At 46.7% G+C, this 24,225-nt stretch overlaps 1 protein-coding gene across 1 annotated transcript; it reads left to right on the top strand.

Moving 5' to 3' along the window:
* Positions 1 to 723: 723 nt before the first annotated feature.
* Positions 724 to 23,740, top strand: MSH5 (mutS homolog 5). Its single transcript, XM_073884753.1, has 25 exons — positions 724 to 970; positions 1,060 to 1,213; positions 1,473 to 1,596; positions 2,291 to 2,371; positions 2,556 to 2,618; positions 3,418 to 3,539; positions 3,726 to 3,835; positions 4,076 to 4,111; positions 4,464 to 4,546; positions 5,503 to 5,548; positions 10,790 to 10,928; positions 11,054 to 11,116; positions 15,729 to 15,857; positions 16,149 to 16,221; positions 16,382 to 16,491; positions 16,735 to 16,815; positions 20,842 to 20,929; positions 21,078 to 21,267; positions 21,385 to 21,511; positions 21,925 to 22,074; positions 22,442 to 22,516; positions 22,700 to 22,843; positions 23,025 to 23,162; positions 23,312 to 23,385; positions 23,605 to 23,740. The coding sequence occupies exons 2-25, from the start codon at positions 1,073 to 1,075 to the stop codon at positions 23,714 to 23,716; spliced, it is 2,499 nt and encodes an 832-aa protein (XP_073740854.1). The 5' UTR covers positions 724 to 970; positions 1,060 to 1,072; the 3' UTR covers positions 23,717 to 23,740.
* Positions 23,741 to 24,225: the final 485 nt, after the last annotated feature.

The following is a 24,225-nucleotide window of genomic DNA, read 5'->3' as shown; positions in this document are numbered from 1 at the left end:
AGAGAGAGCACACACAGCAGGCAGTAGCAGCAGGCAAAGGCAGGGGGTGAAGGAGGCTTCCTACTGTGCCATGCGGGACTCACTCCCAAGACCCTGGGATCATGGCCTGAGCCGAAGACAGACGCTTTAACGACCGAACCAGCCAGGCGTCCGTCGTGGGTACAAATATTAATTTAGAGTTGTTGGCACAGGCTTAATTAACGTTGCTTATCTCCACTCTCCAGAAAAAAATACAATTCGCCTCTGCCCCTTTAGCCAGCTCACCCCCAACGCCCCTAGACCAGTTCCTGGGCTCTGACTCAAACGCGCTTCCGACTTTCTCACAGGCTCCACCTCCCGTCAATCAAAGCCCAGAAACCCGGAAGGCCGGAGGCTCTAGTGCTAAGCAACGGCACAGGCGGGAATTTTGAACGTTCTGGCACCGCCCCATATGCGAATGGACCAATCAGTGTCCAGCCGTCCCAGCAACTGTTTATTCCCTCTCTCGCTCTGTTGGATCTCCAGGCAGGATCCGGATCTCTCCGACCAATAGCCGCTAAGAAGGGCGGGGCGTGTGCGCGCGCACCCCGTCCTCACGCCAGTATGTCCCTCCTGCGGGCGCAAGGCTGTTAGTGACGTGGTTTCGCGCACGTAGCGACCCAGGTGACTGAAAATGCGGGAAGATGCCGCGAGTTGTCAGCGGCTGGGGTGGGAAAGTCTAGAGGTTAGGGCTGCAGTCGTGGGGGTGTGGTTGGTAGTGGCGGAGAGAGGAGCGGTACAGACTCCCCCCACAGAGCCCTCCAGCCAAAGTCCAACCTCTGCGTGACCGAAATGAGGGTGGGGCGAGTGGAGTTTTGCACAGTCTGGACTTTAGTGACGTACCTGAGAAGTCGCCCGTCAGAATGTCCCACACATGTTAAAAACAAAATGTTACCGCAGCTCTCCCAGGCCCTCGCAGCCCTGCGCCTCAGCCCCCTCCCAGAAGAACTGGGTGGGTTTGCGTTTCTGTGGAACCCCTACCCCAGCCTCCCCGCGATGAAACCTCGCTCCTGAACCGCCTTCATTTTCTGCTCCCCGCAGAGCCTCCAAGGCCATGGCTTCCGTCGGAGCGATCCCAGGCAGGACGCCGGAGGGTCCGGGGCCCGGGGCAGCCTCGGCCAGCTTTCCCAGCCCGGCCCCGGTGCGAGGCCCCGGGGAGGCCGAGGAGGAGGAGAATGAGCAGGAGCCGGCGGAGGTCTCTGGGGCGGCGTTGCCGGGAGCAGCAGGCGCTTGGGTCCGGGGAGCGGGGCGTTGGTTGGACCGTCGGGATGTTAGAATAAACGGGCTGGGAAGAGCTAGCTAGTCGCGTGCCTCTGCTCTATTTCACACTTACTGAATGGGGATGAGGATGACTGTCTCAGGGATTCCATAAAATGATTACAATTAAGCAAGACATGGCATAACCTTGCATAACCCAGCAGTTCAAATATGTTTCCTTTCTTCCTCCGGGACAGATCCATCTGTGTTTCCTGTGGACTTCAGGATACTTGGGCATTGCCTATTATGACACTAGTGACTCCACCATCCACTTCATGCCAGATGCCCCAGATCACGAGAGTTTCGAGCTTCTCCAGAGAGGTGGGGGCAGAACCATGGGTTCTGGGACTGGAGGTGTATTTCACTCATATATCCTCACCTGACTCAGTCTATTTTATTAGTTGACTCCTAGAGGCTCTCTCTGTTTATAGGAATTCATTTCATTATTCAAGGAACGTTTATTAGGTGCTTACAGTGTATCAGGTGTTGGACATACAGTCCTGGGCAAATCGGTCATGTCTGTCCTTCAGACGTTTTTAGTCTAGTGACAACATCCAGGCCACTCCTCTTCCCTCCTACCGCCCTGCCAGTCTTACTACTCTTTTCCAGAACTTCATGCCTGAGTCGTACCTATGCACCCAATGTGCAGAGCCCTCCTTAGTTTTGGAGGAAATGAGGGGGGTTTTTTTGTTTTTGTATTTTTTTTAGGATTTTATTTATTTATTTGAGAGAGAGAGAATGAAAGATAGCACGAGAGGGAAGAGGGTCAGAGGGAGAAGCAGACTCCCCGCCGAGCAGGGAGCCCGATGTGGGACTCGATCCCGGGACTCCAGGATCATGACCTGAGCCGAAGGCAGTCGCTTAACCAACTGAGCCACCCAGGCGCCCTGTTTTTTGTTTGTTTTTTTGGGGGTTTCTTGGAGGGGGTAAAGGGAGATAGCAAAGGGAGGGCAATGGGTTCCCTCTTAGAGGATAAAGATCCTTTAACTCATTTGGTCTCCATTCTCCTTCTAAGTGTTGGATGAAATCAATCCCCGGTCTATTGTTACGAGTGCCAAACAGGATGAAAATATGACTCGGTTTCTAGGGAAGCTTGGTAAGGACTGGGTAAGGGGAAAAGTGAAAATGGGGAAGGACTAAACTGTGGAATATTCCAGGAGACTAAAGGGTCTTGGGGAGAGCTAAAGCCAGGAGGCCAGAATTGGGTGACAGGGAAGGTGGGACAGAAGCAGGGGACTGAGATGTCCAGACTGATGGCCCTTTCTTTGCTTCCCCCACAGCCTCCCAGGAGCACAGAGAGCTTAAGAGACCTGAAATCATATTTTTGCCAAGTGTGGATTTTGGTACTTCCTTTGCTCTGCCCAGCCCCCCATCCCAGTTTCCCTACCCTTTCTCCTTACTCCAGCCCCATAATCAGAAGTCTCCTCTCAGCTTTATCTCATCCTAACCCTTGGTGTTCTCCAAGCCCCATAACCAGTGTCCTCAAGATCTCTCCTGCTCCCTACTTTTTATTTATTTATTTATTTTTCCTACTTTTTAATAACCTGAAACCTTGTGAAACTTCCACATAGACATGTCTAGGGATGAGGGCCTTCGCTGAGGAGTGGTGACACTTGGTGGATAGCTTTGATTGTTAGAATTTTCACCTTTAAGACAAAGCCATTTGTCTCAAAAAAAAAAAAAAGAAAGAAAAAAAGGCTGACTCTGATGATCATAAGGCACTTCCATAACCTTCCCAGGCTCACAAAAAGGATAGGGAATGTTCTATCCTAATTAGATGTTAAAACATTAGTGTTATTCATTCCTCTATTAATATGATCTTTTTGACCCCAAATCCCAAATAGATACCTCCCTGAGTCACTTATCTTTCTCAGGTTGTGCTCTCAGCCAAAGATCTTTATATTAAATGTAAAATACAGCGAGAATTAGACTGAGTGTGAAGATTTGGTTCTTGTTTCAGCTTTTCACTAACTGCCGGTGGCAGCTTGGCAAGTCACATCATCTCTCTTGCTTTTATTGTCTCATTCTTTTTTTTTTTTAAGATTTTATTTACTTATTTGTCAGAGAGTGTTGTCTCATTCTTAAAATGGGGTGAGAAATTGGGCTACGGGACCTTTCTTTCCCATGCCTCCCCCAAAATAGGTCTGGAGATAAGCAAACAGCGCCTCCTTTCTGGAAACTACGCCTTCACTCCAGACTCCATGACTACCACTGAGAAAATCCTCTTCCTCTCCTCCATTATTCCCTTTGACTGCCTTCTCACGGTGAGAAGGGTCCTGGGATGCAGGGGCTGGGATGCAGCAGGCTGGAGAAAGGGACAAGCACCCCATTTCTAGGGTTGAGTCCTGGGACGTGCTGGTCCAACCCTGGAAAATAATAGTTTTCCCTGGTGTTGTCCAGCCTCTAGGATATCGGGACTGACCTCAACTCCATTCCTGATCCCCTCCCAGGTTCGGGCACTTGGAGGGTTGCTCAAGTTCCTGGGTCGAAGAAGAATTGGGGTTGAACTGGAAGACTATAACGTCAGCGTCCCCATTCTGGGCTTTAAGAAATTTGTGTTGTAGGTGATTTACCCTAATTTTAAGCAAAATTAGGTGGGATTGGGAGGCCTGAATAGTAAGACGGGTGGGGGTGCGGGAAGTGGGCGGTACCCCATTGGGTAAAGTGCTCTAGGACACATAGGAGCACCTGAAGGGGATGTGGAGCTCTGGGGAGAAGACTGAGAAGGGTGGAACCTAGCAGTGAACTCACACTGCCTCTACCCCAGCCACCTTCCCTTTTGCTTGTTTTCTGTTCTCAGGACCCATCTGGTGAGCATAGATCAAGACACGTACAGGTAAGGAGATGGAGGCAGGCTGTCATCTCAGGGGAGGGAGAAGGATTAAGTTTAATGCTGTAATAATCCTAATGAGGCTCCAGTTTCTTTAATCCCGGGGTTATTAAGGTCTGTCTCCTTGAAGGAAAGGGAAGAGAGGGCGAGGAGAAAGGAGGAAAAGCACAAAGGTGTCAAATAGATATCCTGCCTTCCTGAGTCACTTATTCTGAAGAGAAAAACTGAGGCAGAGAGGAGTATGGGACAGACCTTACAACAACACTTGATCTCAGGAGCGTGTTCCCAACCTCCATTCTATTTTCTGAATTCCCTTAAAAAACCTGTTACCTCAAACGCCTCCATTTCTCCCTGACAGCGTTCTGCAGATATTTAAGAGTGAGGCCCATCCCTCAGTGTACAAAGTGACCAGCGGACTGAAGGAGGGGCTCAGCCTCTTTGGTGGGTATGCCCCTTCCCTCATCCCACACTATGAAAGCCTGCCAGAAAAACAGCTGCCTCCAAACACGGGTCCCAGCCCCTCTGTTCCCACTTCACTCCCACTGCCAGATGTCTCTTCCACTCCCATCAGCTCTCTCTCTCTCTCTCTTTTTTAAGATTTTATTTATTTGACAGAGAGAGAGACAGCGAGAGCAGGAACACAAGCAGGGAGAGTGGGAGAGGGAGAAGCAGGCTTCCTGCAGAGCAGGGAGCCCGATGCGGGGCTTGATCCCAGGACCCTGGGATCATGACCTGGGCCAAAGGCAGACGCTTAACGACTGAGCCACCCAGGCGCCCCTCCATCCAGCTCTCTTACCTCTTTGTACCCTCCCTGAGCTTGGCATCTCCACTCGCCCACAGTTGTCCAGTGTCATTTGCCTATCGTCTCTGACTTGACCAATTCCATGTTCATTCCTTGGGCTTGCATGGATGTTTCTGCTAGTCATGCACCTGTCCAGGGACTTGGGGAGGCCCTATGTATAACTGCATAACTGCCCGTGTTTTATTGGCATTGAGTCTTTATCAGTTGTCTCTGGCTTTAGGGTGTGGTCGGGACATCGCCCCAAGTATCCACATGGTTTCACTGTGCATATCTTGGTGGATTGTGTCTAATGTTTACATATATGTTTTGGGCTCTTTGTGATTCCAACTACAACCACTCTGTGTGTTTTTCTGGCCGACTGTTCCTGGGAGTGCCTGTCCCTCCCCTAAGCCCATGTAAGGTAATCCTGGCTCAGACTTGTGGCCAGGCGCTGGCTTTAGCTGCCTTTGTGTCCTGTATCCAGGGAACGCCCCCAGGACAGCCTGCCCAACACCCGAACCTCTGGCCCAGATGCCTGTTTAGACACATCCACACATTCCTTTCCCTGCCCCTGCCTTGTAATAAGCTTACTCCCTGCCCCTGCTCCTGCCCACAGGAATCCTCAACAGATGCCGTTGTAAGTGGGGAGAGAAGCTGCTCAGGTGAGTCTCACGGACATGCCACAGGCTCATGCATGCAGTCTACAGGCACATGCACACACCACTCCATCCGGTAGTAATAAAAACGACTGCCCCTTCCCAAATGCTGGCTAAATGCATTTAATCCTTACAACAACCCCATGTGGTAGCTAGTATTATCCTCATTTGATGTTGTCAGCACAGATACCCATATGCCCATTGATGATACAGACTGGCACACACACAAGCAGCAGAAACAGTCACAAAACACTAATGCACACATGGTAATATCTTTTTTTAATTGAAGTATAGTTGACATACAATATTATATTAGTTTCAGGTGTACAACATAGTGATTCAACGTTTATATACATTATGAAGTGATCACCACGATATAATCTAGCTACTATCTGTCACCATGTAAAGTTGTTACAATATTATCAACTATATTCCTTATGCTGTACGTTGTCTTTTTTTCTTAAAGGTTTTATTTATTTATTCATGAGAGTCAGAGAGAGAGAGAGAGAGAGAGAGAGAGAGAGAGAGAGGCAGAGGTAGAGAGAGAAGCAGGCTCCCTGCCGAGCAGGGAGCCCGATGCGGGGCTCGATCCCAGGACCCTGGGATCATGACCTGAGCCGAAGGCAGATGCTTAACCATCTGATCCACCCAGGTGCCCCAATGTACATTGTCTTTTTTTAATAACTGGAAGTTTCTACCTCATATGGTAGGGCTTTATTTTATTTATTTTTAAAGGTTTAGTTATTCATTTGACCGAGAGAGAGTGGGAACACAAGCAGGGGGAGTGGCAGGCAGAGGGAGAGGGAGAAGCAGATTCCTCGCCAAGCAGCGAACCCTGATGTGGGGCTTAATCCCAGGACCCTGGGATTATGACCTGAGCTGAAGGCAGACACTTAACCGACTGAGCCCCCAGGCGCCCTGGGCTTAATTTTTTTTTTAATATATATTTTTTAAATTTTTATTTATTTTTTTTAATTTGTTTTTAAAGATTTTATTTATTTATTTGACAGAGAGAGACACAGTGAGAGAGGGAACACAAGCAGGGGGAGTGGGAGGCACCTCTGCAGAGCAGGGAGCCTGATGCAGGGCTCGATCCCAGGACCCTGGGATCATGACCTGAGCCGAAGGCAGACGCTTAACAACTGAGCCACCCAGGCACCCCAAAGATTTTTTTTTAAGATTTTATTTATTTAAGGGAAAGAGAGAGAGAAGGGGCAGAGGGAGAGGGACAAGCAGACTCCCCGCTGAGCAGGGAGACCAACGTGGGGCTTGATCCCAAGACCCTGAGATCATGACCTGAGCCGAAGTCAGATGCTCAACCGAATGAGATACCCAGGCGCCCCTAAAAGATTTCTTTAATTTTAAGTACAATATACCCCCCAAATGGGGCTCCAACTCACTATCCCAAGATCAAAAGTCACGTGCTCTACCGACCAAGCCAGCCAGGCACCCCACACAGTACTATCTTTAATTATAAAACCGTACTTCCAATTTGAGCTATTCTTTTTTTTTTTTTAGATTTTTATTTATTTATTTAAGAGAGACAGATAGAGGGAGAGCAGAGGGAGAGGGAGAAAGGGAGAAGCAGACTCCCTGCCAAGCTGGGAGCCCGACGTGGGACTCGATCCCGGGACCCCGAGATCATGACCCGAACTGAAGGCAGACACTCAACCGACTGAGAATTTGAGCTATTCTCTGATGACTTTCAAAATTGTGTCTCTAGTTCCAAATTCCATATGTGGAATGCACACCGCACATCATCCCCACTTGCAATTTCCACATAGTTCAAACTCAGAGCATCTAAATTGATGTCCACTGGACCCGTTCCTCTTCTTGCATCCTTTTTTTTCTGGCTAATGGCATTGCTGGCAATACTGCTTTTCAAGTGCCGAATCTTGGATTGATGCTTCTCCTTCATCCTTCATATTCAATTATTCACTAAAGCCTATTGATTCTACCCTGAGATGCCTTTCTCAGCCATCCCCCTCCCTCTTCCCACTGCTCTAATTCTGGCTATGATCATTTCCAACCTGGAGCCTCACAGTCACCTTCAAATTGGTCTCTCTGCCTCTAATCTCTTCTTTTTCTAATTGTTCTTCGTTCCAAAATACTTGTCATTCCAAAATAGATATCTGAGCATGTCACTCCACTTTTTAAAATCTTAAGTAGAAAAAAAATAACATAAACCTCAGGAGGCTTTCGCATTCCCTGCCGGGGTGAAGATCAGCATCTTTAGCAGTATGGTGTTCAGAGCCCGTCCCATTCACCTCAACTTAAATTTCCACGATTATCTTCTCAAGCGCTGCCTAAATCCTTTCTCACTGGATCCACCCTATATTCCAGTTGTTTGGGCCACTTTCCGTCATGGAAATACGCCAAGCCTGTGTTTATGCAGTTTCTTCTGCATAGTCTTTTCCTTGTTCTTCACCTGTCAGAATCTTACATCCTCTTCAAGGTGCAAGCCCACTATCACCTCTTCCATGAAACCTTCACAGGCACCTATAGGGAGACGGACGTGCACCTTCCCGTTTGCTTAGTGCCTGCTTATGTTTTCTGGCTGCACTGTCACATCAGCTTGAAGTTAGCGGTCAGTGAACCTGCTTGCTCTCATAACTGCAAGCTCCATACAGCTGTCATACCTGTGACCTCAGTGCCTGGCACATGGTCTTGGATGTGGTAGCACCCAGTGAGTGAGCATGGTACCCAGGTGCAAGCACATTGGTCACATGGTCTCTACAAACTCAGAGCTGAAAGCTTTGATAGCCCACAGGTGCACAATTCTTTCCCCACCTCACCTGCCCTGCACTGTGTGTCTTTGGAGGTTTTCAGGATAATCCCTGAGGTCATTTCCAGGTAACTGGGATCATTTAATTACCCCCACATTCTACAGGTGCAGATCTCTCATCTCAGCAAGGGATGAGAGGGAAGGAATTCTTAGTGGAGAAGAGAACAGAGTTAAAGTTGGGGAAGAGTGCAGATCCCCCAGGTAGGTTGCAGCAGGGCATGGAAACATAACCTGAATTATGAACTAAGGACCCAGTTGGCCCAGCTGAACAGGGCACCAGGAAGGTGACTGAATGTCACAGTATGCTCTGAAGAGCACTGTCCTAGCCATCTGCGGACCTGAGTTCGAGACCCAGCTATATTTCTTACTAGCCCCATGACTTTGGACAAGCTGCTTATTCTCTTAAGGGCTTCATTTTCTCAGCTGTAAAATTAGGAGGTTTAGCTTGACTAAGATTTCTCCTGGCACTAGCAGTATATGAGTCAGAAAAACCCCAGGATTTTACAAGATAGGCAGCTTGGCAAAGCTCTCCAAGGTGGGGACAGGTATTCACAGTTTGGCCTACACTTGCTGCCCGTGATGCTGTTTGTGGCTGAGGAGCAGAGGTGCCTAAAACCCACCCTCGAATCCCACTCAGCCCTCCGCTTCACCCTAGCCTGGGGTGTTCTAACCTAGGGGGACTGGCCCTCTACTATGGTGTGAGATACATATCCCCAGGCCCCAGCGTCTCCACAGGTTGCTTCTTGTATAAAATAGCATGTGCCTAATGGCTGCTCTAATGCAGAAAAGAACTCATGGGCCCACAGGTCCTTGCAGAGTCTCACACTTTCCGTAGCCACAGAAGGACAGGGACACCCAGAATTAGACAAACCCAGATGAGACATTTATTATTGTATACTAATTCAGTTTATTAGAAAATACCTCAGGCATACAAAAGGTGGAAGTAATAATGGTGATGATGATGATATAAACCTCTATGTTTACACCAGCAAAATTAAGAATAAGATAATGTTATTAAAAGCCTGGCTGGCTCAGTGGGTAGAGCATGTGACTTTTGATCTTGGGGTCATGAGTTCAAGCCCCACATTGGGCATAGAGCTTACTTGAAAAATGGGGGGTGGGTGGCCTGGGTGGCTTAGTAGGTTCAGCGTCTGATTTTGGCTCAGGTCATCATCTCAGTGTCCTGGGATGGAGGCCCTGCGTCAGGGTCCCCACTCAGCAGGGAGTCTACTTGTCCCTCTGCACCCCCCCCATGTTTGTGCCCTCGCTCTCTCAAATTAAATAAATAAATATTAATTTTTTAAAGTCTAAAAAAAAGAATGTTATGGAAGCCTCTTAAAGTGTCCCTTGCCAATCCTTTTTTCTCTGCAGAGATGACCATTATCATGAATTGAGGACGTACCATTCCGCATGGAATGGCTATATACTTTTACAGAAGAACAGGAAAAGACGAACGTCTGTGCTGTTACACCCAGAGGCACTTTCACAGCCAAATACATTTAAACTCATGCTGACTCACCCTCTCCTACTCAGCCGCGGAGAAAGCTAGAGTGTTGGCACACAAATACTTCAATACACTGCTTTCCCTCTAAATATTGACAAGCTCTATCGCATATCCACATGGAATGACACATGGTCACATCCATCAAAACCATGATAAACAGTTGTGCTCACATGCAGAGATTTTTAGTAGATATATGTAAACACACCCGCATAGATAGGACACTGGGCTTGCCAGTACAGATACATATCACCACAATCCCCAGGGCCCTCCAAACACACACTGTCACAAATTGAGATCAAGACAGTGATGAGGGGGCACCTGGGTGGATCAGTCAGTTAGGTGTCTGCCTTCAGCTCAGGTCATGATCCCAGAGTCCCAGGATCAAGCCCCGTGTTGGGCTCCCTGCTCAGTGAGGAATCTGATTCTCCCTCTGACCTCCCTCCTTCTCGTGCTTGCTCTCTCTCTCTCCCTCTCAAATAAATAAAATCTTTTTTTAAAAATATTTTATTTATTTGATAGAGAGAGACACAGTGAGAGAGGGAACACATCAGGGGGAGTGGGAGAGGGAGAAGCAGGCCTCCTGCCGAGCAGGGAGCCCAATGCGGGGCTCAATCCCAGGACCCTGGGATCATGACCTGAGCCAAAGGCAGATGCTTAACGACTGAGCCACCCAGGTGCCCCAATAAAATCTTTTTTTTTTTAATTTTATTTTCTAATTAACATATAATGTATTATTTGTTTCAGGGGTACAGGTCTGTGATTCATCAGTCTTAACACAATTCACAGCGCTCACAGTAGCACATACCCTCCCCAATGTCCATCACCCAGCCACCCCATCCCTCCCAACCCTCTTCACTCCAACAACCCTCAAATAAATAAAATCTTAAAAAAAAAAAAAAAAGACATTGATGAGCACAGATGTAATTTCTGGTCCCCCTACTTCATCCCTCACTTTTAGGCTGTGGTTCACACGTCCGACTCAGGACCTGGGAGAGCTAAATTCTCGGCTGGATGTCATTCAGTTTTTCCTCCTACCTCAGAATCTGGACATGGCTCAAATACTTCATCGGTTGCTGGGTCATATCAAGAATGTACCTGTGAGCCCAGGGTGGGGGCAAGGAGGTGGGGAAGGAGCTTGAGGGTCGGTAGTGGACATCGGGTTCCTTGGGGGGCACTAGAATGGGAGAAGGAAAACAGTGGCCATCCCTTTGTCTGACTGTAGCTGATTCTGAAACGCATGAAGCTGTCCCACACCAAGGCCAGCGACTGGCAGGTTCTGTACAAGGTAAGGCCTCCCTTCTAGAAGCCCAGAGGTCCAGGTTAAGCCTCTCAGCAGGCAGTCCAGACCCTCGGTACTCTGCTCACCCGTCCAACTTTATCCCAACACTTTAACAGCAACAACTTTGTATTGTGGAAACTCAAAAAAATTTAGAATAGTATAATGAACCCCCACGTACCCAGCATACAGCTTTAACACCTAGACTCATACCAATCTTGTTTCATGTATATCTTCTCCCCCTTTCCCCTTCCTGGATTAGTTTGAAGCAATTCCCAGCCATCATATCATTTCACCTATAACTATTTCAGTATGATTTCTAGAAGAAAATTGCTTTTAAAAAAGAATAACAATACCATAGTCTTACTAACAATTAACATAATTCTTGAATATCATCAATTATCTGATGTTCACATTTCTAATCCTCTCTTAAATGTCATGATTTTTAAAAAATACATTTTGTTTAATTAGGATGAAAATATGTTCAACATATAGCAATGGGATGATGTCTCTTGAAGTCCCCTTTGTGGGTTCCATTTTCATTTCACTGTTCTCCCTCCATGTCTATCTCAATCTTTAGTTTTCTTTTTTCCCTTGCAAGTTGTGAAGATATGGGATTGTTTGTCCAGTAGAGTTTTCCTTAACCTGGATTTTGCTGATTACATTCTGTACGTGTTTTTGACATGTTTTACTCTCTTCTAGAAATTTTGTAAACAGTTGGATCTAGAAGACTGACCAAATCCAAGTTTGATTTTTTTTCAATATTGTTTTATAAGCGGAGGAATATAATGCCTGATATGTCTGTCTCTCTTTTTGTGATGTTAGCAGCTTTTGATGTTTAATACCTACGTCCATTAATTCCTTAGGGATTGCAAAGTAGTGTTATTCTGTCATTCTTTCTCCATTTATTAGTCTGAATGTTTCTGTAAAGAGAAACTTCCTCTCATCTGCTTTTTGGTTATTCAGTGGTACATTTCATATCGTAGAAATTGCTTGATTTTCTCCCCTGCCTTTATTTACCAGCTCTTCAGCATATGGGAAATTATTAGTTCCCTAACATGCCCCACGGTAGCCAATGTATTTTTTGTTGTTTTAATATCATCATAAACTCAGATTTACACGTGTTTCAGTCCATTGCATTTTTAATCTTTCTACATGTTCAGATTATTCTATCTGTGGCTAATGGGAGCCTCTTCATGTTGGCTTCTGAGTCCCTTAAACATGACCCCAGTAGACGTCCGCACTTGATCACTTCCCTCCTGCTCCCTTGTTTGAGAAGATGTACCAGATATATCATTTACATCTCCTGGTTCTTTCTTTTTTTAAATTATATTGATGTATTTTAAGTAATCTCTACACCCAAGGCGGGGCTTGAACTCACAACCCTGAGATCAAGAGTTGTGTGCTCTACTGACTGAGCCAGCCAGGTGCCCCTACATCTCTTGGTTCTGACCCAGAACCAGATCTTTCTTCAAAGAGCGCTGGTTCCTTTTAGTGAAAAATGGCATTTCTGTATCACAGTCTGAATCCTAGAGGATGCACACACAGCATGTTTTGCTTATTGCTTTAAAGGCTTTTCTGCAGACATATCTAGAATTTTTAAAAAGTAAAATACATGACTAATTGGTACTGATACCAGCAATTTAAATTCAGAAGCACAGGGTTCTTACCTTGTATATTCCTATACTATCCCCTTCAACCTTCCTTCTTCCAAGTGGAAATTCTGGTTCTCAATAACACTAGGAATGATAAGATTAGAATATCACTCATTTTCTTTTCTTACATTACATCCACAACAATCTTAGTATAGCAACACCAGCACTACTACCAATGATATTATTGCTGAAAATAATTTAAGATTTTTTCGGGGGAAGAAGGGAAGTTCTTTTTGTCCCTACTAAGGATACAGCCAAATGACTGTGTTTTAGTCACTTGGAATAGTTCCTCTCTGTGTGGTTATGTCACTATCTGAATATACATTTGTGTTCATTTGTTTCATTCTATTTTTGATTTTTAGGAATTGGTTTTTAATTTTTTGTTAAAGGTTTTATTTATTTTGTCAGAGAGAGAGAGCCCAAGCAGGGGGAGCGGCAGGCAGAGCAGTTAGAACAGGCAGAGGGAGAAGCAGGCCTCCCGCTGAGCAGGGAGCCTGATGTGGGACTCAATCCCAGGACCCAGGGATCATGACCTGAGCCGAAGGCTGTCACTTAACCAACTGAGCCACCCAGGCATCCCTGGTTTTTTAAGATTTAATTTACTTTTAAAATTATGTAAAATATTTACACAGTTCCAAAATGTAATCTCCCAAACAAGGTATAGGCAACTAATTCTAGTTTCTGTCTTTTCCCCCTTTCCACCTTTAACATTTTCTTTAAAAAATTTTTAAGATTTATCCTTCTGTTGTTTTGTTTTAATTTCTTTTTTAAAAAATAATTTAAGACATAAAGAAAAGCCGCAAAAATTGTACAGGGTGTTCTTATATACCTTTTCACTCAGTTTCCATTAATGTTAACATCTTATAAAAAAATGTTAGCATGTTACATAATCATAGGCCAATTATCTCATAAATATTTTATGAGTTATAATTCAATGCTGTTTATTTTGCTCAAATTTTTCTAGTTTAGATCTTTGAGAGTTCTTTTCAGATTGGCTTTTAATATGCCCATTTGGCCTTCAGATTGGCTTTTCAAATTCAGATAGGCTTTTGATAATGCCCTTCTGACATGGCCCCCAGTCCATTTTTTAATACTTCGTAAGTTTCTACCACTACAAGATGCTCCAGGCTCATCTTATATTTTCTTTACCCCAGCCCTGGAATCAACCATTTCTCCAAGGAGTCCTGGTTACCTTCTTTGGAGGATAGTATTAGAAACCAGATCTGGACACTAGACCCACGTGGTTATTGCTACTGGGTATCTGTCACTTCTCACCACAGACAGAGCTAAGAAATAAATCCATGTATGCTAACCCATGCATTGACATCTGTATTCCTGAATCGATCGATCTATATATTAAAGAACCCAAGAGTTCATACTCATACCTCTGATTCCAGGTCAATACCACAGGGTATTCCTCCTTTCCTCATTTGTAACTTCCTTCTCTGACAGTGTGAAAGCTGCTTCTCATTATCTACAGCAGTTTTCTTCGAACATGAATAGTTATATGTAACTATTTGTATATTCCATTCCCACTACTCAGCATTCATCCTCCGCTTCAGCCCAGCCAGGCTATGCATTCGGGCACTCTGCTGAGGAGACCCACTGTGTTCTGCTCAGTATAGTGTGGTGTTTAAAGGCCAGACACCTGCGTTCAAATCCCAGCTCTTTTATTTACTCTCTGTGAGACTTTGAGCAAATTATGTTATTTCTTTGTGCTTCAGGTTGCAGGTCTGTAAAATGGAGATAATGCTAGTCCCTATCTCCTAAGATTCTTTTGAGGAACAAACGAAATTAACATGTAAAGAGTTTAGAACATTGCCTTGCCTGTCACTTAGTAAGCATTCAGGAAGTGTTAGCTCTTTGTTCTACTGCTACTTGCCTGTGCCCTTGCTCTGAACCAGAGTACCCTCCTTCCTTTGAATAGCCTTATTCATGACCCAGTTTGGTTCCTTTTTTTTTTTTTGAGAGAGTGGGTATGCACACACTCGGCCTGTGAAGGTGAGGGTGGGCAGAGGGAGAGGGAGAGAGAGAGAATCTCAGGCAGGCTCCATGCCCAGCGTGGAAGCTGACTCCGGACTCAAATCCCAGCTCTTTTATTTACTCTCTGTGAGACCTTGAGCAAATTATGAGGCCACAAAGAACTAAAATGTGGCCCCTGTCCCAGAGGAGCTCATGGTCTAGTGAGGATCCTGAGATCATCACCTGAGCCGAAATCAAGAGTATCAAGAGTTAGACACCCAATCAACTGAGCCACCCAGGGGCCCCTCGTTTCCTTTTCTCTGTAAAGATATCCCCAATGATGTTAGCCCATATTAGTCTTATTCTCTGAACTTCCTTAATAATTTTAGTCAGTTCCATATTGATCAATCTGTCTTGTGAGTAGGCATTGTTTTTGCTGCTTGTTTGCTTGTTTCCATCATGGCTAGATTATAAACCCTTTAATATATATACTTGTGTCCTCTGCCACCGAGTAAGGCTCAGTAGATGTCGGTGTGTCCATGCAGTCTAACCTTGGCAGCTGCCTCAGGGCACTGACCTTCACCCTGGGGAATTAACTGTCAATGACCCTAACCCTTCCTCTCTTCCTGATCCCTTACCTCAGTGCTGTCTTGTCCCTTCTGCTCATGTACTTCTCTGCCTTTCATAGCCCCACTTCTCTTTCTCCTTCCTCAATATGAAATCCTCTCCTCTATTAAAGCACCTACCATTTTATTTTTAAATTTTCTGGGTCCATTTCTGTCTTTCTCACTAGACCATGAGCTCATCTGGGACAGGGGCCACATTTTAGTTCTTTGTGGCCTCACTGTTGAGTGGAGTGCCTGACACAGAGTTTTACAGATGCCATTTCCTCACTTACTGTTTCTTCTTTGCCTTTGAGATCCTCTGTCTTTCTTACTGTGGTTTCTCCCCTGTCCTTCCCTGTCCCCTCGCCTCAGCCCACCTTCTGTCCATTTCTGCTACAGACTGTGTACAGTGCCCTGGGTCTGAGGGATGCCTGCCGCTCCCTGCCCCAGTCCATCCAGCTCTTCCAGGACATTGCCCAAGAGTTCTCTGATGACCTGCACCATATCGCCAGCCTCATTGGAAAGGTGGTGAGTGGAAGAAAGAGGCAGAGCCCCTGGGGACCTAGGGGAGAGAGGTGGGATTGGAGGATGGAGAAAGACCGGGCTCTGGGGAATGTGGTGTTGAAGATGGGAGACATCAAGGTCAGTTGGGTGACCAAAGAATGGGATGGTGAGAGGAGGTGGCAGAACATCAGAGACGTGCTTGGAGGGTTAGGGTCAAAACAGGAAATGCAGGGCGAATAGGGGCCCAAGGAGAGGTGAGGAACAGGACTGGGGACAGTTCTGGGTGATGAGCAACTGGACGTTTTATCTCCTCAGGTGGACTTTGAGGGCAGTCTTGCTGAAAATCGCTTCACAGTCCTCCCCAACATAGATCCTGACATTGATGAGAGTGAGTGTTGGGTGTGCAGTTGGGCCTGTGAGCCCTGAAACACGAGCCCACCCAGTGACGGGGTACCATCATCAGTAGGTGGCCACTACAGCTGGGGATAACTGGGGCCAACATGGCAGGAACCTTACTTTTGATACCCACATGTCTTCCATCCTCCTAGAAAAACGAAGGCTGATGGGACTTCCCAGTTTCCTCACTGAGGTCGCCCGGAAGGAGCTAGAGAATCTGGACTCCCGTATTCCTTCTTGCAGTGTCATCTACATCCCTCTGGTGAGGGCAGGAGGGTTGGGTGTAACCCCCAGGGATCTTTTATGGGAGATATTAAGCTCTTGAAGGACACACTGCTAGATAAGAAAACTCCTGGAGAAACCTGAAGAATATGAACACCCTGTGGTAGCTTTAAGCCCCTGAGGGAAGCACTGCAGAATACAGGAATCTCTGGTGTCCTCCAGGGAGATGAGGTGCCCAGTACTTGGTTCTTTCCTCCCTGTTTTATCTCTTTACTCTCCTCAGATTGGCTTCCTTCTCTCTATTCCCCGCCTGCCTTCCATGGCAGAGGCCAGTGACTTTGAGATTGAAGGACTGGACTTCATGGTAAGACCCTTGACCTCTGTAGGGGGTAATAAGAGAAATAAGTCAATAGCTGAGGGAGGGCTTTACCCTATCAGTACTTACCAATATGGGTTGTCTCTTCTGTAGTTCTACTTTGATCCTTACCAGCTCTGAGATAAAAGGGAAAGAAGTCAGGGTGGGAAAGAGACGAAAGACATGTACTCTGAAAACTATAAAACCTTGATGAAAGAAATTGAAGATGACACAAAGAAATGGAAAGGCATTCCATGCTCTGGGTTTGGAAGAACAAATATTGTTCAAATGCCTATACTACCCAAAGCAATCTACAGATTTAATGCAATCCCCATCAGAATACCAACAGCATTTTTCACAAATAATCCTAAAATTGGTATGGAACATAAAAGACCCCAAATAGCCAAAGCAATCTTGAAAACAAAACAAAACTGGAGGTATCACAATTCCAGAGTTAAAGTTGTATCACAAAGTTATAGTGATCAAAACAGTATGATGGTAGCACAAAAATAGACACATAGATCAATGGAACAGAACAGAAAGCCCAGAAATAAACCCATGATTATGTGGTCAATTAATCATTTTTTTCAAGATTTTATTTATTGGGGTGCCTGGGTGGCTCAGCCAGTTAAGCGTCTGCCTTTGGCTCAGGTCATGATCTCAGGGTCCTAGGATTGAGCCCCACGTTTGGCTCCCTGTTCAGCGGGGAGTCTGCTTCTCCCTCTCCCTTTGCCCCTCTCCTCCCTCCCCAACGCTTCCCTGCTCTTGCTCTCTCTCTCTCTCTCTCTCTATCAGATAAATAAAAATAAGGCACCTCTGGTCAATCCATCTTTGACAAAGCAGGAAAGAATATGCAATGGGGAAAAGATAGTGTCTTCAACAAATGGTGTTGGGAAAATTGGACAGCTACATGCAAAAGAATGAAACTGGGCCGCTTTCTTACACCAGACACAAAAATAAACTCAAAATGGATTAAGGACCTTAATGTGAGACATGAAACCATAAAAATCCTAGAAGAGAACACAGGCGGTAATTTATCTCACATTGGTCATAGCAACATCTTTCTAGATAGTCTCCCAGGCAAGGAAAACAAAAGCAAAAATAAACTATTGGGACTACATAGGGGTGCCTGGGTGGCTCAGTCTGTTAAGCGTCTGAGTCCTGGTTTCGGCTCAGGTCATGATCTCAGAGCCTTGAGATCAAGCCCTGCACTGGGCTCCTCGCTCAGCACGGAGTTGGCTCGTCCCTCTCCGCAACTCCCCCCACTCATGCTCTCTCTCTAAAATAAATAAATAAATATATATAAAAATAAATAATCTTTAAACTACTGGGACTACATCAAAATAAAAAGTTTCTGTGCTGCAAAGGAAACAACTGATAAAAAACAACCTACTGAATGGCAGAAGATATTTGCAAATGACGTACCCAATAGAGGGTTAGTATCCAAAATATATAAAGAACTTAAGGGCTGTTTGGCATGAGACTCTTGATCTCAGGGTTGTGACTTTGAGCTCCACACTGGGTGTAGAAATTATTTAAATAAATAAAACTTTAAAAAAATTTACATAACACCAAAAAAATAAATAATCCAATTAAAAAATAGGCAGAAGACATGTTCAGACATTTGTCCAAAGAAGACACGTGCAGATGGCCAAAAGACACATGAAAAGATGCTCAACATCACTGATCATCAGGGAAATGCAAATCAAGACCACAATGAGGGGCGCCTGGGTGGCTTAGTCGGTTAGGTGTGCCAACTCTTGATTTTGACTCTGATCATGATCTCAGGGTCATGAGATCGAGCCCTGCACTGGGCTCTGCACTCAGCACAGAGTCTGCTTCTCTCCCTCTCCTGCTGCCCCTCCCCTCTCTCCCTCTCAAATAAATAAATCTTTAAAAAAAACCCACAATGAGATATCACCTCATACCTGTTAGAATGGCTAAAATTAAAAAATCAAAAACTCAAGACACAGCAAGTGTTGGTGGGGATGCAAACTGGTGCAGCCACTGTGGAAATCAGGATGGAGGCTTTTCAAAAAATTAAAAATAGAACCACCCAATGATCTAAGAATCACACTACTGAGTATTTACCCAAATATACCCAGAGAATACAAAAACACTAATTCAAAGAGATACATGCACCTCTATTTTATAGCAGCATTGTCTACAATAGCCACGCTGTGGAAGCAGCCCAAGTGTCCACTGATAGATGAATGGATAAAGAGGATGTGGTATTACACACAGTGGAATATTACTGAGCAATAAAAAAGGACAAAATCTTACCATTTGCAATGGCATGGAGTATTATGCTAAGTGAAATAAGCCAGTCAGAGAAAGACAAATTCCATATGATTTCACTCGTGTGTGGAATTTAAGAAACAAAACTAATGGACAAAGAGAAAAAGAGACAAACCAAAAAATAGACCCATAACTATAGAGAACAAACTGATGGTTACCAGAGGGGAGGTGGGTGGGGGGATGGGTGGAACAGGTGGAGGGGATTAAGAGTCCACTCATCTTGACCACAGAGTAATGTGCAGAATTGTTGAGTAATGTACACCTGAAACTAATTTAACACTGTATGCTAACAATACTGGAATTAAAAAATAGAGGGGCGCCTGGGTGGCTCAGTTGGTTAAGCAACTGCCTTCGGCTCAGGTCATGATCCTGGAGTCCCAGGATCGAGTCCCGCATCGGGCTCCCTGCTCGGCGGGGAGTCTGCTTCTCCCTCTGACCCTCTTCCCTCTCGTGCTCTCTATCTCTCATTCTCTCTCTCTCTAATAAATAAATTTTAAAAATTAAAAAAAAAGTAGAAATCATCAGCGGGAGGCATAACTAAACTAGTCTTTAAGAATGAATATTTGGCAGGGGGGGGGCACCTGAGTGGCTCAGTCAGTGAAGTGTCCAACTCTTTTTTTTTTTTTAAAGATTTTATTTATTTATTTGACAGAGAGACAGCGAGAGCAGGAACACAAGCAGCCAGAGTGGGAGAGGGAGAGCAGGCTTCCCACCGAGAAGGGAGCCCAATGCGGGGCTTGATCCCAGGACCCTGGGATCATGACCTGAGCCGAAGGCAGCCGCTTAATGACTGAGCCACCCAGGCGCCCCAAAGCATTCAACTCTTAGTTTCAGCTCAGATCATAATCTCAGGGTTGTGAGATCGTGCCCCGCCTCAGATTCCATGCTGAGCGTGGAACCTGCTTAAGATTCTCTCTCCCTCTCTCTCTCTGCCCCTTCCCCCCAATCCACACTCCCTCTCTCTCTCTTAAAAAAAAAAAAAGATTATTTGAATGATAAACTTATAAAGAAAATAAGGACTTGATTCCCAAAGAGGTCAGAACAGAGGTTACTTTGAGGAGTTTGAGAGGGTTGTGATTAGGATGGCTCTCTGGGGTAGCTGACAAAATTTTAGCTTTTTTTTTTTTAAGATTTTATTTATTCATTTGAAAGAGACAGAGAACGAGAGCAGGAACACAAGCAGGGGGAGTGGGAGAGGGAGAAGCAGGGAGCCTGATGTGGGGCTTGATCCCAGGACCCTGGGATCACAATCTGAGCCGAAGGCAGACGCTTAACGACTGAGGCACCCAGGTGCCCGAAAATTTTAGTTTTTTAACCTACTTTGCAACCTACATGGTTGGTTACAAGTGTATTTGCCTCACAACAATTCCTTAAGCTATATATTTGCTTTCTGCAGTTTTCTGCATCTGTTCTTTTTTTTTTTTTTAAGATTTCATTTATTTGAAAGAGACAGAGGCGAGAGCAGGAACACAAACAGGGGGAGTGGGAGAAGGAGAAGCAGGCTTCCCGCAGAGCAGGGACCCTGAAGCAGGGCTCGATCCCAGGACCCTGGGATCATGACCTGGGCCGAAGGCAGATGCTTAACCAACTGAGCCACCCAGGCGCCCTCTGCATCTGTTCTATTTTTAAATAAAAGTTTTTTAAAAGAAAAAAAAAAAAGGCGTGGGGCCAGACGTGGTATTAGAGAAGATGGGGACCAAGAATGCAAAGCCCACAGCTTTGAGCCCTTGTTCCCAGTTTCTGTCAGAGGAGAAGCTGCACTACCGTAGTGCTCGAACCAAGGAGCTGGATGCATTGCTGGGGGACCTGCACTGTGACATCCGGGGTGAGGAGAAGCAAAAGGTTGGAGGGGCGGGCAGCTTGGGGTATCTCAGACTCTATCTGCAAGCCTGTTTCCAGGTCTCTGCTGGCTTCTTTGTCTCTTCCTTTTCCCATGGAGCTGATGCCCAGCTCCCTCCCTCCCCCACCCCCAGACCAGGAGACCCTGTTGATGTACCAGCTGCAGTGTCAGGTACTGGCACGGGCTGCTGTCTTGACCCGGGTGTTGGACCTTGCCGCCCGCCTGGACGTCCTGCTGGCTCTTGCCAGTGCTGCCCGGGACTATGGCTACTCAAGGCCCCGTTACTCCCCCCAACTCATTGGGGTCCGAATCCAGAATGGCAGGTGAGAACAGAAGGGGGTGGAGGCATAGACACCAGGGGCCCAAAGGCCCCATCTTCTGGTGGCTTCATTAGTCTGCATTCAGAGGCCACGTGTGAGGTACCTTTCTACCCACTGCAGACATCCCCTGATGGAACTCTGTGCCCGAACCTTCGTGCCCAACTCTGCAGAATGTGGTGGGGACAGAGGGAGGGTCAAAGTCATCACTGGACCCAATTCCTCAGGGAAGAGCATATACCTCAAACAGGTGAGGAGAGTCCCTGCACACTGGGCCTCTGGCATCTTCTTCATTGTCTCCATCTCCCACCTGCCTGCAAACACAGGTCCCTGCAGCTCCTCCCTGGTGTTCTGACCCCGACCTGTCATGGAAAGACCATCGTGCACACATGTTCTCTCTACTTGAGGCAGAGCCGTGCTCTAACAGATCCCTCTGTGGCCTGATAGCCTCTCCCCACCTCTGAACAGGGCCGTGCTGCTCCCAAGTGTGCCTCTGTCCACTCTCCCGCCCTCTTTCCTGATTCTAAAGAGAGCTGAGGGGGCTATCCTCTCCTATTAAATTGTGTCCGCCCCTCCTTGATCTATAATTCACCCCTCAGCCTTGCCTAACCCCCAGGCCGGACCACACCACCAGGCCCAAGACCCTGTCTCCTCCATGTTTAGGTAGGCTTGATCACATTCATGGCCCTGGTGGGCAGCTTTGTGCCAGCAGAGGAAGCCGAAATTGGGGCTGTAGACGCCATCTTTACCCGAATCCACAGCTGTGACTCCATCTCCCTGGGCCTCTCTACCTTCATGATCGACCTCAACCAGGTCAAAGGGAGCAAAGGGCGGTGGGGCTGCGGGAGGGTGTTCGTGCGGAAGGAACTCTATTCTCGAAAAATGATCAGAACAAGAAAACCATTCTGTCTGCTGCATGCCTTCTATATTAGGGGCAGGGAGCACCGAGTTCAGACACTGGGAGAATCAATACCATGAACCTTTACTGAACCTTTGCTTTGCATGAGGCACTGTTGGCAATGAAAGGATGAACAAAACACGAGTCTTGCCATTAGTGCACTTGCAGTCCAGTAGGGTGGACACACACACAAGCAGCTTTACTCACAGGCACACTGTGGTCAGTGCATTGCAGGCCTTGAACACTACTGAAACGCTCCCTTGTCCACCTGGTGCCCAGCAGGTGGCGAAAGCAGTGAACAATGCCACCAAGCAGTCTCTGGTCCTCATTGACGAATTTGGAAAGGGAACCAACACGGTAAGGAGACAAGCTGATGAGAAACTGAGGAGGGGGAAGTGGTGGGGAGGCTCAGGAGAGGAATAGGGGGTATGTAGGCAGAAAAGAAACAGAAAAGTGCAAGATGGGGATGGCTAGGGCAGGTGGAGAGGTGCACACGGGGGCACCTGTGGTTCAGTACCCTCACCCCTGCCCTGTGCGCAGGTGGACGGGCTCGCGCTTCTGGCCGCTGTCCTGCGACACTGGCTGGCACTTGGACCCACGTGCCCTCACATCTTTGTGGCCACCAACTTTCTGAGCCTTGTTCAGCTCCAGCTGCTGCCACAAGGGCCCCTTGTGCAATATTTGGTAAGGATACCAATCTAGCCCTCTGGGGCTCCCTAGGAGGAGCATTTACCAGAACCCAGAACAGGCTCCTCAGAACAGAGGCATCCTTCCTGTTTCTCACTCCCCACAGGGATTGGTCAAGGGTTTCAGGGCAGGATGCAGAGTGACTCATGACACACTGTCCCCTTCTATCTCTTTTAAGACCATGGAGGCCTGTGAGGATGGGGACGACCTAGTCTTCTTCTATCAGGTGTGTGAAGGTATTGCCAAGGCCAGTCATGCCTCCCACACAGCTGCCCAGGCTGGGCTTCCTGACCAACTCCTTACTCGTGGCAAGGAGGTGAGATCCAAAGGTCAGACACCTCCATCAGGGCTCCCTACCGTTGTCCCTACTCCTCTCAGGGGCCTGGGTTTCTGGGTCCATGGGATTTCTGACCCTTATTTCCAATTCTCTTACCCAACTCCCCCACCCCCACTTCTTGTTGCTAGGTCTCAGACTTGATCCGCAGTGGGAAACCTATCAAGCCTGTCAAGGAGTTGCTAAAGGAGAAGCAAATGGAAAAGTGAGTGTGTGTGGCCCAGTGTCCTGGTTCTTTCCAGCATGTTCTGCGGCTCTTCTCCCCCTTTCAGGGATCCTGACAGCCTCTTTGACCTTCAAAGACCCAGGATTTGTTTCGAAATCCCTAAATTTTCCTGGGTTCCCTGTGCCACAGCCTCTCCCCTCTGCCTGGGGACTCAGTTTTCCATTCTGCCATAAACCCTGCTGTCCTGTCTCCCCTCAGTTGCCAGACATTAGTAGATAAATTTCTGAAACTGGATCTGGAAGATCCCAACTTGGACCTGGACCTTTTCATGAGTCAGGAAGTGCTGCCTGCTGCCACTGCCATCCTTTGAGAGCCCCTCCTTGGCCCTCCTCCACCTCTACCTGTTTCCTCACCTTCCCCAGATGCAGAACTCTCAGCTTTCCTGGAAATTTTGTTTCATATTAGGAATAAAGTTTACTGCAGAGAAAGTTATTGTTTCTTTAGACCAGCCAATACAAAACAAAAGACTAAGAACGAGATGAAACACCAAGCAAAAGTCCACAGAGGGGCCTGCCCTGCCTCATTAAACACACAGGGACGTGGGGTGCCTGGCTGGTGCAGTCGGGAGTGCGCGACTCGTGATCTCGGGGTCGTGGGTTCGAGCTTCACGTTGGGTGTAGAGATTACTAAAAATAAATCAACTTAAACACACACACACAGTGACACTGCTGTAGGGAGACCCTTGGGTCCCACCCAGGGGGACGTCACGAGGACCAGCCCTTTCAACAGACCCTACAAAAGCAGATGAGAAGGAAGACAGAGAAACCCAACAGAGACGATCTTTCCCCTAAGTAGGAACACCCCAGCCTCAGACAGACA

Source organism: Callorhinus ursinus, unplaced genomic scaffold (genome assembly GCF_003265705.2).
Source record: "Callorhinus ursinus isolate GAN/ISIS: 27379988/994484 unplaced genomic scaffold, GSC_fseal_2.0 scaffold59, whole genome shotgun sequence".
In the NCBI taxonomy this organism is placed as follows: Eukaryota; Metazoa; Chordata; class Mammalia; order Carnivora; family Otariidae; genus Callorhinus; species Callorhinus ursinus.
This window is presented reverse-complemented; position numbering and strand designations above follow the sequence as displayed.